Source organism: Pelobates fuscus, chromosome 12 (assembly GCF_036172605.1).
Source record: "Pelobates fuscus isolate aPelFus1 chromosome 12, aPelFus1.pri, whole genome shotgun sequence".
NCBI lineage: Eukaryota > Metazoa > Chordata > Amphibia > Anura > Pelobatidae > Pelobates > Pelobates fuscus.
Genome location: NC_086328.1, coordinates 97,070,211 through 97,084,536, shown reverse-complemented (window position 1 = coordinate 97,084,536; position 14,326 = coordinate 97,070,211). Strand labels below are relative to the sequence as shown.

Here is a 14,326-nt window from a genome sequence, read left to right as displayed (position 1 = left end):
AGGTACCCCCGGCAAGCAAACTGCTCCCAACAGATTCCTTTACACCAAATAATATGGCACGCAAATATACATACTGTGATTACTGTGTAAACATCAATATAGACTGCTCCAGAACCTTTCATATCAGACTCTTACCTAGCATTTCTCAGCAAGCGATCATTCTCAGAGTGCATCCCATGCTGGGATCTCTGCACAGACATACACAGCATTAGTAATGGTTATGTGTCTGCACTCCAAGCCTCTACTCACATACAGAGCATGTGAGTGAACGGAAGACTTGTGAATGTGAATTGGCTCTTCAGGTTCACCTGGTACTAAACACCTTCCACAGCACTAAATATGTAAATTATCATAAATGTAAATGGTAATTCTGTGTGGTCCAGGATTCCTGCTGCTCTTCACTCTAGCGTCGCTATTCTCAGCCTTGTCTGCTAAGTTTAGCCCTGTTTGGGTACCATACCTACATACATCACAACATATAAATTAAATTTCATGGGTTTTAATATAAGACAAAAGCATTTGTACCACGAAAGTAACACTTTTAGTGCCGCTTCCAATAAGAAATAGAGGGGGATCCCTCTGTCCCTCTTTTTTCTTATTGGAAGCAGCACTTAAAAGTGTTACTGTCGTGAAAAAAATACTGGCAAAAATGTAAAGGGACGCTATAGGCATTATAACGGCTTCATTTTACTAATTGGCTGAGAGTAAACATCGTCCATTGCTGGTAAGAAATTGTATGGCTAGAAGGAAGTGTGTAATCAATGACTAGCCATACCTTTAGTGGGGCTGGGCTGTGTGTGTTAAACCGCTTGAAAATGGTTCAACACTGAAGAGAGGGAAAGAGTTTGAGGACTCCAGGCAATATTTCCAAGCCAATAAGATCAAATAGTTATAGTGCCTACAATAACATTGCTATATTTCTATGCTATATAAGAAGTAACATTTATTTTAGATATTAAAATAAAGATCTGTCATTTAAAAACAGTGTAACAAGAGTAAAATAACTTTTTATTAAATACATAGCAAAACTGTAAAAACTGGCATTGCCCTTAAGTTCCAAAATCACCCTTATCACCAAGGGACAAGAGGAATTGCAACTAATCAGTTGTCTGGATGTCATTACATTTTGGTTCCTATTTTTGCACATCCACAAGACTAAGTGTAATGTAAAATGTTAAAAGTACTGTGTTTTGCTCTGCATTTTTTTTATTTTTTTGTAATTTGGAAACATTAGACTGTTTATCTGACACCACTATGCAAATTGCACAAGTCGATTTATTTTGCTTGCCTTTCATTAATAAAGACTTGACGATACAATGTATTTTACCCTGCATGCTAAATTGACGAAACACTTGAACTGTCAGAACCAAGACATATGATTTGATAGAAGCTTTCCACATATCTGCTGGGCTTTGTGAACAGCTCAGCCAGATTACAGATTTTTGACCATGGAATTCAGCCTATCCAAGTCCATTGTGAACTTTCATTCATTCCATATTTACCATCTATTACCCTATATAAACGATTTGGAAAGATAAAAAGGGTGCAGTATCAAGATGTTAGCACTTTGACACACACATACATACAATATATTATGTATATAGACATGGTGCCAATGGGATTACACATACCGCTGTGCTGGTAGGGGCGGGCTCAGTGCCCCCATTCACATCTGAAGTGCTTTTCTCCTTCTTGATTTCCTCTAAGTCTGTCACTGTGCTGGGTCCCTTCTTTTTCTTCAGTTTTGCCAGGATAGAAGATTCTCTTTCAGGGAAAGGGGGCATCTCCTCCAAAACAGTGGCCTTGGAAAAATATAAAAAGTCAACAAAAAAATGTGCACGGATACTTATTAACAAAGTGAAAACGCTAAGAAAATTCAGAAAATACCAAAACCATATAGCACATGCAAGTCCACTTCTCCTCCCTGAAGAAAAGAGCGGTCTGCAAATAAGGTGACTTCTGCTGAGAATTCATCAGTCCTCACAGATCATCATAATAATGGTATTCACAAATGTATACTTTGTGCAATCAGACAGTCATGGTGTTAAAAAGGATTACGCACAGGAGAACAAAAGTACTCCGTAATGCAGTTGTCCACAGGCAAAGGAATTTGGAACACTTAATATATTGCACTTTTGAATATAATGATTGTGGTGGAGTCCCATTTATTGTATGAATAGCGTGCCCTCGTGATGGAGAAGCATTGTCTGAGCAGGAAATCCTCTTAAAAACAATGGCTGCCTGAGGGTGCAAAATATAAGTGAATGTGAGGATGATGAATAGTGACAATAGTTGGTTAAAATATAAAAAGCACTTCATTTACTGGTGGTTACTTTTGAGCTTTGGCATGTAGAAAGAAATGCAGGACAAAAGGGTAAGTTGGAAAGTAATCACAGAATGCTACACTTAAAAGTATTATGGTACCAGACACTACCTGTGAATCAGTAAGCATAGATGACTATATCAATTTTATACTTCAAGCATCAACTTAATTAGTGCAGCCAGTTGAATGTTGGATCGAAGTTTGGAAGGCAAACGATCGGTTACTCCGAAATCTTTGTCATTTAATAAAGTGTGACCTGGCATTCATGAAAACAATACAATCTCTGGAATGTCAAATTTGACACAAACAGCATTGACAATTCACACTGTATTTAGCTTAAGTTAGGTCTCTGAATTTAGAAAATATGGAGACTGCTACACGAGAGCACAAAACATTTACATTATTAGTAGTTCTAACTAAAACCTACACTTAAGGGAAGGTTTTTAGCATTTAGTGAAAAAAGAAAGAAGTCAGTCTGCAACATTTTCCTTATTAATGTGGTTGAGCATCTTTGCTGGTGGGTTTGAGGTCAGACCTCACAAGACTATGAAAGCAGACATTAAACCACATAAGTGGGGGGATGGTTTTAATTTCTGAACTTCCGAGTGTGAAGAGCATGAAAACGTTTAATACTAAATATTCGCTATAAAGTGATTATTTCTAGGGTTCTATATTGGAAAATGTACCTTAGTCTGACAGTTCCCAAATGCCAGTAACATTATTTGAGATCAAGGTGTATACTACACAATCATTAACAATTTAATTTTTTTTAAGACAAGCACCATAACTACTACCGTTTGTGTTGTAATGCTTTTAAAGTTATTTGGCAAAAAAATAAATGGACTGCCTTTATCATAATTCCTTGTCAAATGCAGAAATTAAATTTTGTATTACCATGTCCAACTTTGGATGAGTACTTATCTAATCCAACAAGCTCATTGTAGTGGTTATGGTGTTTACATTTAATGGCTGAGACAGGCTCGACATTCACACCAAAGGACATACCAGAATGTCATTGCTAGCAATTGAGCTGAGACGCAGATACTCTACAGCTCTTTGCTGCAGTTCCACGTCGGCGTTCCTGAGCTGGCTGTCACTGCGGAGCACATCCTGGATAGTCTGCTTAATTTCAGGAAACAGGTTGATAAACTTGATATAAGCAGAAAGGAGCAGGGCCCGGGTGGGAACACTGCAAAGGTGGAACTTGGAGTGCAGCAAGTTAAATTGAATCAGAGGACTGGTTAAAAAAAAAAAAAAAAAAAAAAAAAGGTTGATTTTGAATAATTGTTATCATGACCTTGTTCCAACAGAGTCTGCACAGCATACTACAATACATCTATAGTTTTAAAGCCAAACTAAATAAAATTGACTTTTCAAAGTCTTTAAAATTGATGGGTGGCTATCTCAACATAGGAATGCGGGGTAAAGGCTTCCTTTTGAAGCCCGGGACCATAAAATAATGGATGGATTATATTGCATATTATAAGCTTGAACAAGCAATCAATTGGTGCCCTATATAGCCTGCCAACGCATTGGGTAGTTGTACATAAACTGGGGGACTACAATTATCTACTCCTGATACCATAATTCACAAAAAGGACGAGGTATGCCTGTTATCCACCATGTAACACACAAAAAGTAAAAATAAAGTTACTTGACAAAAACCTATGCCAATATTTCCTGTGATTCTATCTTCGTAAATACATGATTTGATAAAATAGTTTGACAAAAATGAATCTGTTCCTACCTAGAACGTGGGTCACCAGCAATGAGATTACCAAATTCCCCCAAGATGTATCCTCCAACCTTAACAAGATTTTCATGACATGCAGGAGCCTGAAGAGCCTGAATTACAATTTAAAGGAATATGTAAGCATACAGTGAAATTAGAGCGTCTCCTTACATACAAGGTTAAACACAAAGTGTATTTTGTATCACTTAATAACAGACCTCAAACACAGTCTTGGCAGCATATCCCTGCACATCATCTCTGTTGATAACAATCTGGATGACACGGTACCACACCTCCTCGCTTACATAGTCGCCAGCAATACGGATTAGGTTCAGGATTGTGTCCACATACCAGGTGTAATCTACAGCATACTTTTCCGCCAGAATTGCTACTTTTAGTACCTGTAAAAAAAACAAATACATTTTGTTTCTGAACTAGTTCTTTTTCGATACCTATTTACGGTCAAGTCGTACAGTGGAATGGTTTGTAATTTAAACATGCATGTATAAAATAAACTCAAACTTATGTAAGATATCATCATCATCCAGCAAGAAGTGCATCTACCAGAGATCTTGTGAATAATATGAATGGCTGTAGGTTGCAGTTAAGGATATCTATGAAACAGATAAGGCAGGCACAATTTCTCTATTGATGTGATACTTACAATCTCCTCTCTGATGGAGTAATCTGCAGTCTCCAAATAGTTGAGCATTTCAGCCACAATCTGCTGAGCATTGCTTCGGTCACACATCGCATACAAGAGATCCACCGCTCTCTGTCTCACACTCACATCCCGCTCTGTCTGCAAATAGAGATGATAGATAGATTTTTAGTACAATGATTTACGCATAAGATAACAGTTTCAAATAATGTGGGGCAAGAAAAAAAAAAATATGTAGCTTAACTGGTAAAATGAAATTGCAAAGAAAAACATATCTGTATATAAGTGTAAAAGACAAAGTGTTTCTAAGGTGATATACTAAATATAATAAAAGGGGGGAAAACATTACTGTATAAGGGAAGTAGGAAGATGAGCTAATGAGAACAGATTGCCATCAGAAGCACAAAAGTTATTTTCTGCAAATGTATCATTTTCGACTTGACAAAGCAGTTGTGCCAATAGAGTGCCAAGATCAGCTGAGCCAAGTCAGTCACTAAGCATGGGCGGGTCAGCTCAAGATAAACGATAAAGAGATACCTCCAGGGTTAATCACAGATAACATGAAGAGAGTGCACTGTACCGATGCTCAAAAGTTTAAAGTCTTAAAAAGAACTAATAGATCGACAGGTTCTGCACTTAATCTTTCAGTCCGTAAAAGCTGGTTGCGGATTTAAGATCAGGAGAGAGTTGTTTCACATCTCAACTTGAGCCAGTAAGACACACTGCAGCAGCATAGTGACAACATTAAGGGGATAAACGGTTTTTCCATTTTACTGAAAAAGCAATTATTAAACCTAAAATATGAATAGTTAAAATTGGGCTTTGAGCTCATTAGTCCTATGAAAATCAAAACTTTGGTAAATATGGTAAATATGTTGCTAGCATAATGTATATAACCAATTCATTTATTAAATCAGTAGAAAAGGCAAACATGGAAACCAAAAACAAGCTTAGATAAAAAAAAATTACATAAATATTCATACACAGGTAGCGCGTGATTTTATATATTTTTTTTTTATAATTCTCTCTTTTTGCAGTGTATTTAATAACAGATATGCCATTGTGGCCAATAGAGGATATATATAATCAAAATACTTCAATACAAGTGTGGTGGAATCTCGGTAAAAATAAATTTAGTAGGCCGAGATTACCACGTGGCATGTGTACGTGCATATGCTGACATATCGATCAGTTGGTTGCACGAGGCAAGATACGATCAGTAGTGTACGGAGCATGTGCAAGAATACAGGATGTAGTATTCCCCCTCCTCCATTGTGCTGGACAAGCCATGCGGTCAAACAGGAAGTTAATTCTTATTTGTATTGATTGGTCAAGAGAATGTGCGGGTGGAGCTTAATATGGGAGGAGTTATGTGCCTATATAAGGAGCCTGCACTATTGTCCGGGGCTCAGAACTTGCTGTATTTTGGTGACGCTAGTCCCTCTGAGTCCCGATCGGTGATCCAATAAAGAATCTCTTCCTTCCTGAAGAAACCTGTGTCCATCTCTCTGTGCTTTGCTTCCGTCAGTTTCTCCGGTATCATTTGGTGCATTGGCCGGGAAGCTCATCGTTCAACGGTAGCTGAGAGGCAGAGGCGTGAGACGGTCTATCTTTGCCCACGTTCTCTACGGCTGCACCCCTGAACTTCTGCGTGGACCTCCCTTCGTCTCGGCGCCACTGGTCTGTTGTCCAGGAGATCATCGGCCTCTACGTAAGAAGTGCTGGGGTGTCCCCGTCGATGAGTGTGAACTCAGGTTCAGGAACGAGGAGGTAAGACAACTGCTGTTTTAGACGGCAGAACCCACTAGGGGTATACCGATTGTGCGGTAGGCCCAAAGGGGTTTAAATCTGTGTATCTGCCCCCTCTGTCGGAGGGAAGGAGCGAAGGCGCACCGCTCGATCGAACGCTCTTTAGTCAGACCGTTTGATTTTGTTAGTCAGGCGGGGCTCTGGTGTAAATAGCCCTAGCCGGACACCGGTGTCTTGTCTAGACTAGCGTTCTAGGGTGTATATTTTGTTCGCTAGGTCGGAGGGACCGGGAGACTAAGCGGCGTCTGTGTAAATTCGGTTCGCTAGCTCTCATCCTATCTGGGCTAAGTGGGAAGGCGTGTAAATTTGGAACCCACTAGACTTTTGATAGTTATCGACTAAGAGGCGTCTGTGTAAATTCGGTCCTCTAGCTCGCTATATGTGGTGCTTGGGCAGTGTGGCTAACCAAAACGTATGTAGATTGTTTTTAGGTAGTCCATCAAGGTACTGGCCAATAGTTTAGTTGGGAATTGTAAATGTGATAAAGATTGTTTAGTAAAGTGTATATCTTGTTAGATAGCGCAAGCTCAGCCGTCTAGCGAGAGTGTTAATAGTGTGTTGCTGTATTATAGTGCACGGTACCATAACCCTGTATATTTACTGACACTGTATATAAGTACTAATCATTGTCGTCCATTGCATGTTTAACACCATAACCACTAATAATTGTATTGTGACCTTAACTTGTGCTTTGACCTATGCTAACCGTACTGTAACCGCTATTTGTAAAAGACGATGTTACTAGGGTGTGTTATAGACGGGTAATTCATATATAGAGAATTATAGCGTGGGTGACTGTATAGTTACGCCAAAGGGCATAATATTGATTATTTAGTGACTGGTGTAACAGCTGTGTGTGTACGGGAATTCCCTGAGTGTTTATTGTGTTATTGTATACGTTTCACTTGGTAACTGTACCACGTGGTGCTGTTGCCAGAGGAAACGGGTGTGACTGTTGAATAGTACGCGTGCATAGTATTCGTTGTCGACGACGTTCCATTGTTAAGTATGGGTGCGTCGCAGTCAACGATTCCGGATCCCTTAGGTTGTATGGTGAAGAATTTTAAAAAGGGATTCAAGACATGTGATTTTGGGGTTAAAATGTCTCCTGTACGTTTGGTCACTTTGTGTACTAGGGAGTGGCCTACTTTGGTTGCGGCATGGCCGCCACGTGGCAGTTTGGATCCAACTCTGGTACAGCGCTTACACGTGGCTGTATCGGGTAGGCCTGAACTTTACGGCCAGTTTCCTTATATTGATTGTTGGAGACAGGCCGTAAATGACTCGCCAAAATGGCTCCAGACATGCCACGAGGAGCAATGTCGCCTCATGGTAGCTAGGACTTGTTTGTCCACTAGGACTGGTGTTAGGCCCATTTTGGACACGCCCCCTGAGTCCGAGATCCCTTTGCCGCCCCCTTACTTTCCGTTAAGAGGAAGTGACGCAAATGCAGGAAGTCCTGCAACCCTCCCCTCATTACCCTCATCCACTTCCGCTTCCTCCTCCAGTACAGGATCCACCCCCCCTCGTACTAAATCTCCCCTTACGGAATCAGAACCAACCCCTATTAAAACCGAATATCCTGATTTGGCGCCACTTCAGACTTCCGGTCAAGCTTCTTCTAGCTCGGCTCGAAGTGTTTTATTTACAACCTTTTCCCAAAACCAAGCTCCCATATCCCCATACCCTATTTCTCCCCGACTGGAACCTATGACTGACGCCCCTCCACGTAGCCCCATACAGACCCGACAACTAACCGGTGCCCAACAATTAAAACACTATCAGATGCCTCTTCGTCTGAATCCTGGGCCAGCCTATATCGATGCCGCAGGCCAAATGGCACATGCTGACCCAGTCTTTGTATATGTCCCATTCACGACAACCGATCTCTTAAATTGGAAGACCCACAATTCCTCGTATACTGAGAAACCACAAGCTATGACTGATCTGTTCACCTCAATAGTACAGACACATAACCCGACATGGGCTGATTGCCAGCAGTTATTAATGACTTTGTTCAACAATGAGGAAAGGACAAGAATTAATCAAGCAGCCATTAAAGCACTAGAGGATAAAGCCCGTACTTTAAACCAAGCCAATCCATCAGCATGGGCCGCAACACATTATCCCAACACCGATCCCGATTGGAATGTAAATGGTGCTGATATGGTTCAACTCAGAGCCTATAGAGACGCTATAATTGCTGGCATGAAAGCCGGAGGAAAGAAAGCTATTAATATGTCGAAGACAGTTGAGGTGATTCAGAAAAGTGATGAAGCGCCCAGTGTCTTTTATGACCGATTATTGGAGGCGTACCGCTTGTATACCCCCTTTAATCCGGAAGATGCAGATAATTCCCGAATGGTGAACTCCGCCTTTGTCAGCCAAGCTTACGGAGATATTAAGCGCAAGCTACAAAAGTTAGAAGGGTTTGCAGGTATGTCTATCACCCAACTAATGGAGGTAGCAAATAAGGTATACATGAATAGGGAAACAGAAAGTAAGAAAGAGGAAGAGCGCAAGATGCGTAGAAAGGCAGACATGCTAGCGGTAGCGATCGCAGGCGTAGATAGACGGGGCCCAGATAGAGGCGATAGTAAGTGGAATGAGGAACCTCTAAGTAGAAATCAGTGCGCATACTGTAGGGAAGAAGGGCATTGGAGAAATGAGTGTCCTCGAAGAGAACAGTGTGAGAGAGACAGACCTAGGACAGGTTATGGAAACTTTAGAGGCAGAGCGAGAGGTAGAGGAGGCCCCGGAGGGAGTAATGGGAACAGAGGAAGTGTTAGGGAAGATAGGTATATCCCAGCAGCGCAAAGGTCCCGCGATAGAGAAGGCAGGGACTTTGTAGGATTGGCTGACACGGTCATGGAGGACTATTGATACCGACCGGGCTCCATCCCCCTTGGTCGAGCGGAGCCTATGGTCGATGTATCAATAGGGGGAAAAAGGAGTGCGTTCATGATCGACACTGGTGCTGAACATTCAGTGGTGACTAATCTAGTTGCTCCTCCATCTGGAAGGACTATTACTGTAATAGGAGCAACTGGAAGAAGTGCTGAAAAACCGGTTCTTAAAAGTCGACTCTGTACATTGGGAGGCCACGTAGTAAAACATCAATTCCTTTATATGCCTGAATGTCCAGTCCAATTGCTGGGACGTGATATGCTATCAAAATTACAAGCGCAGATTACGTTCCTACCAAATGGAACAACATCCTTAAAGTTTAATGGACCTTCAGGTATCATGACATTATCCGTACCAAAGGAAGAAGAGTGGCGACTTTATACAGTGTTGACTAGCCAAAACCCTAGGAGTGATGAGTCTTTATTCAACATACCAGGAGTTTGGGCAGAGAACAACCCACCAGGACTGGCCCGCAATATTCCACCTATTAAAATTGAACTAAAACTTGGGGTTTATCCAGTGAGCCTAAGACAATACCACATCCCGCAGAAGGCTAAGAAGAACATCCAATCTTATCTGGATAAGTTCATACGGTATGGTATCCTAAAATTCTGTACTTCCCCCTGGAACACCCCATTGCTGCCTGTTCAAAAGCCCGGTACAGATGAGTATCGACCTGTGCAGGACTTGAGAGCAGTCAATGATGCGGTTGTTAGTATACATCCAGTTGTACCCAATCCATATAACCTGCTTGCTTTAATTCCGGGCGGGGCTACTTACTTTACAGTCTTAGACCTCAAAGACGCCTTCTTTTGCCTCCGAATTGCCGCAGAAAGTCAATGTATTTTCGCTTTCCAATGGGAGAACGCTGTAACGGGCTCAAAACGCCAAATGACTTGGACAAGACTGCCCCAAGGGTTTAAAAATTCACCTACCCTATTTGGTTCAGCCCTAAGTCAAGATCTACTGGATTTCGAGTCCATCCCAGGAGAGTGTGTATTGTTACAGTATGTAGATGACTTGTTGATAGCAGCAGTTACAAAAGAAATCTGTCAGCAAGCAACGCACGATCTACTACACATTCTCTGGAAGGCAGGATACAAGGTGTCTAGAAAGAAGGCTCAGTTGTGTTTGCCAACTGTCAAATATCTGGGATTCCATATCTCTGAAGGTCAAAGAATTATGGGGCCAGAGAGAAAAGAAGCTGTCTGCCAAATACCGATACCCAAGAATAGAAGACAAGTGCGAGAATTCTTGGGGGCAGCAGGCTTCTGTAGGATATGGATTCCCAGCTACGCGATACTGGCAAAACCTCTGTACGCAGCTATCAAAGGTACAGAGCACGACCCCTTCTTATGGACTCAAGAACAGCAAACGGCATTTGAAGATGTGAAGAAGGCTTTGATGAGTGCCCCAGCATTAGGTCTACCTGATCACACACGACCATTCTACCTGTATGTACATGAGCAAAGAAGAATGGCTGTGGGAGTATTGACACAGTACTTGGGATCATGGCAAAGACCTGTTGCCTACATGTCTAAGCAATTGGATGCAGTGGCCAGCGGACTTCCACCTTGTCTAAGAGCTGTAGCTGCAGCCGCCCTGCTAGTAGCTGAAGCCGATAAACTCACTCTGGGTCAAGAACTTTATGTACGAGTCCCACATGCAGTACAGACGTTGTTGGATTACAAAGGAAATCATTGGTTTAGTAACAGCCGTATGACCAAGTATCAAGCAATGTTGTGTGAAAACCCAAGAGTGCATTTAGAGACTGTAAATACCTTAAATCCAGCTACCCTTTTGCCACAACCTACTGAAAGTCAACATGATTGTTTGGAAGTAATGGATGAAGTATTCTCAAGTAGACCAGATCTTCGTGATTTTCCCATCCAGAACCCCGATGTTCAATATTACACCGACGGCAGTAGTTATGTGAAAGAAGGGATCCGCTATGCAGGATATGCAGTAACAACAATAGACAAGGTGATAGAAGCTCGGCCACTGGCGAAAGGAACATCAGCACAAAAGGCAGAATTGATAGCACTGACACGAGCGTTACAATTGGCTGAAGGTTTAAGAGTGAACATCTACACGGACTCCAAATATGCGTTTTTAACCACTCATGCCCACGGAGCTTTGTATAAAGAAAGAGGACTACTGAATTCAGAAGGAAAAGAAATCAAATACGCAGCTGAAATCCTACAACTATTGGAAGCAGTGTGGGAGCCGAAAGAAGTCGGTATCATACATTGTCGAGCGCATCTGAGAGGAGATGGTGTTGTAACCAAGGGAAATCGGATGGCAGATAGTGCAGCCAAGCGTGCTGCTGAATCAGGAAGACAGGAGTATGTGGGGCATATAGCTGCTCTTATACCAACTCCACTGTCCCAATGGACTCCAGTTTATACAGCTCAAGAAGAGGAGTGGTTAAAGACTGAACAAGGAAAGTATTTGGAGAACAAGTGGTATCAGCTAGAAGATGGAAGAATAGTCATACCAGCATCACTAGCGGTAGAAATTGTCCAAAATTATCACAACGGGACACATTCTGGGAGAGACAGCACTGAAGAATCTCTCAGAAAACATTTCTACATACCAAGATTGTCCAACTTGACTCAGGCCATTGTACGAAGATGTGTAACGTGTGCTAAAAATAATGCAAGACAAGGACCAGTAAAGCCACCAGGAGTCCAGTTTATGGGGGGACTCCCCATGTCCGATTTACAAATTGACTTTACAGTGATGCCTAAATCGGGTGGACATCGTTACCTGCTGGTAATTGTGTGCACCTATTCAGGCTGGGTAGAAGCATGTCCTACTCGTACAGAGAAAGCAGGAGAAGTTGTGAGATTCCTGCTACGAGAAATAATACCCCGATATGGACTACCCTGTTCTATAGGATCGGACAATGGTCCAGCTTTCGTTCATCAGTGCCTACAACAACTGACTCATATGCTTGGTATAAAGTGGAGGCTTCATACGGCATATAGACCCCAGAGTTCTGGTAAGGTAGAGAGAATGAATAGAACTATTTGGAACGTTCTCCTACCCATAGCTTTATTGCGAATCCGCAGTACCCCTACCAGAAGGATGGGCCTCTCTCCTTTTGAAATCATGTATGGGCGACCACCTCCCGTACTTGGTAACTTAAGGGGGGACTTGAGTCAGTTGGGAGAAGGAATTACCCGGCAGCAGGTTGTAGAGTTGGGTAAGACTATGGAGGAGGTACAGAAATGGGTACAAGATAGATTACCTGTGAATATTTATCCCCCAATTCATAGTTACCATCCAGGAGACCAAGTGTGGATTAAAGAGTGGAATAATGTACAGTTAGGGCCCAAGTGGAGAGGTCCTTATGTTGTTCTTTTGTCTACCCCTACAGCGATAAAAGTAGCCGAAGTGACTCCGTGGATACATCACTCCAGGGTTAAACCAGCAGCAGTCGATTCTTGGCAAGTTACAGCAGATCCAGAGAATCCCTGCAAGATCCGATTAAAACGCACTACTCAGTCGGAGTAACGAGGAACTTTTGTGGATTACAAATTTTATTGTTACAGGGATTTGGTGAAGTGAGTGTTTTTAGACGCCCATAATAAAGCCTGTCCGCTCACCGACATATAGTGTATAAGCCAGGGAAAGTCTCGAAGGGACTCCTGTGAAGACGAGCAGAACTCCATTCCCTGCAGCCCTTACATCCTGGAAGCTGAGGTGCCTTCGCACAGACGAAGACTGAGGATGACGGCGAAAGATGTGTTGATGATAGTGTTTATTTATGTGTATTTTTATATTCAGGAAGGTAGAGGTACCGACACTCCTAGCTGTGAGGTATGCATTAAGACTACAAGAACAGGTAACCATATTTCCCAAACCCTAATTTGGCATTCACAATACGAGTGTAAAGGAGATGTATCGAGATGTAGATACCTAAATATAGACTATAGTGTGTGCCATTTAGGAGTAGGAGAACCTAAGTGCTTCAGTCCAGAGTATCAACCTCGTACAATTTGGTTGACTCTCAGGAATGGAGATCCTCAGGGGACCCTAATTAATAAGACAGTGTTAGAATCCGTACATTCTTCGGGTGTTCTGCTATTTGATGCGTGTAAAGCAATATCAAGTGGTAGAAAGCCGTGGAATGTATGTGGGGATCTTAGATGGGAGAGGACGTATGGGTCTAATGATAAATATATTTGTCCCAGTAGTAAAAATAAATATGTGAGTCCTAGATGCCCAAATAAAGACTATAACTTTTGCCCATATTGGTCTTGTGTGGGGTGGGCGACTTGGGGACAGACAGTAGACAAAGACATGATAGTGACTAAGTTGCCTACCAGCCCATATTGTAAGTCTATGGAATGTAATCCTATCCATATACTTATAAATAACCCCGATAAGTTCTTAGACAAATATGGCAATTTATTTGGGTTTCAGATATACGGGACGGGTTTAGATCCTGGGACAGTATTGTTTATAGGGATAGAGACTGATACGGTATCCTCCCAAACTCATCAAGTATACCATTCCTTTTATGAAGAGATGAGTATAGATAATAAGATCCCCCATAATGCTAAAAACCTGTTTATTGATTTAGCCGAAAGTATTGCCGGTAGTCTTAATGTTACCAACTGCTATGTGTGTGGAGGTACTAACATGGGAGACCAATGGCCTTGGGAAGCAAAGGAGGTAATGTCCGGTTCTGAGGCAGTTGACCAACTAATATCTACACAAGCCGATTATCATATGAGTGTTAGAGGTAAATCTGAGTGGAGATTAAAGACCTCCATCATAGGTTATGTTTGCATAGCAAGGAAAGGAATAATGTATAATACTTCTGTAGGAGAATTAACTTGTCTAGGGCAAAAAGCTTATGATGATGATACAAAGAATACAACCT

General features: G+C 41.8%; 1 protein-coding gene across 4 annotated transcripts in view; it reads right to left on the bottom strand.

The window, feature by feature from the left end:
* Positions 1 to 14,326, bottom strand: part of AP2A2 (adaptor related protein complex 2 subunit alpha 2) — a 90,505-nt gene that overhangs the window by 16,217 nt on the left and 59,962 nt on the right. For all 4 annotated transcript variants that reach the window (XM_063438058.1, XM_063438059.1, XM_063438060.1 and 1 more), the window contains exons 10-14: positions 4,720 to 4,857; positions 4,274 to 4,456; positions 4,071 to 4,168; positions 3,329 to 3,560; positions 1,632 to 1,802 (exon numbers count right to left, since the gene is read on the bottom strand). In XM_063438058.1, coding sequence (XP_063294128.1) covers positions 1,632 to 1,802; positions 3,329 to 3,560; positions 4,071 to 4,168; positions 4,274 to 4,456; positions 4,720 to 4,857 — 822 coding nt within the window. The remainder of the gene's footprint in view (positions 1 to 1,631; positions 1,803 to 3,328; positions 3,561 to 4,070; positions 4,169 to 4,273; positions 4,457 to 4,719; positions 4,858 to 14,326) is intronic.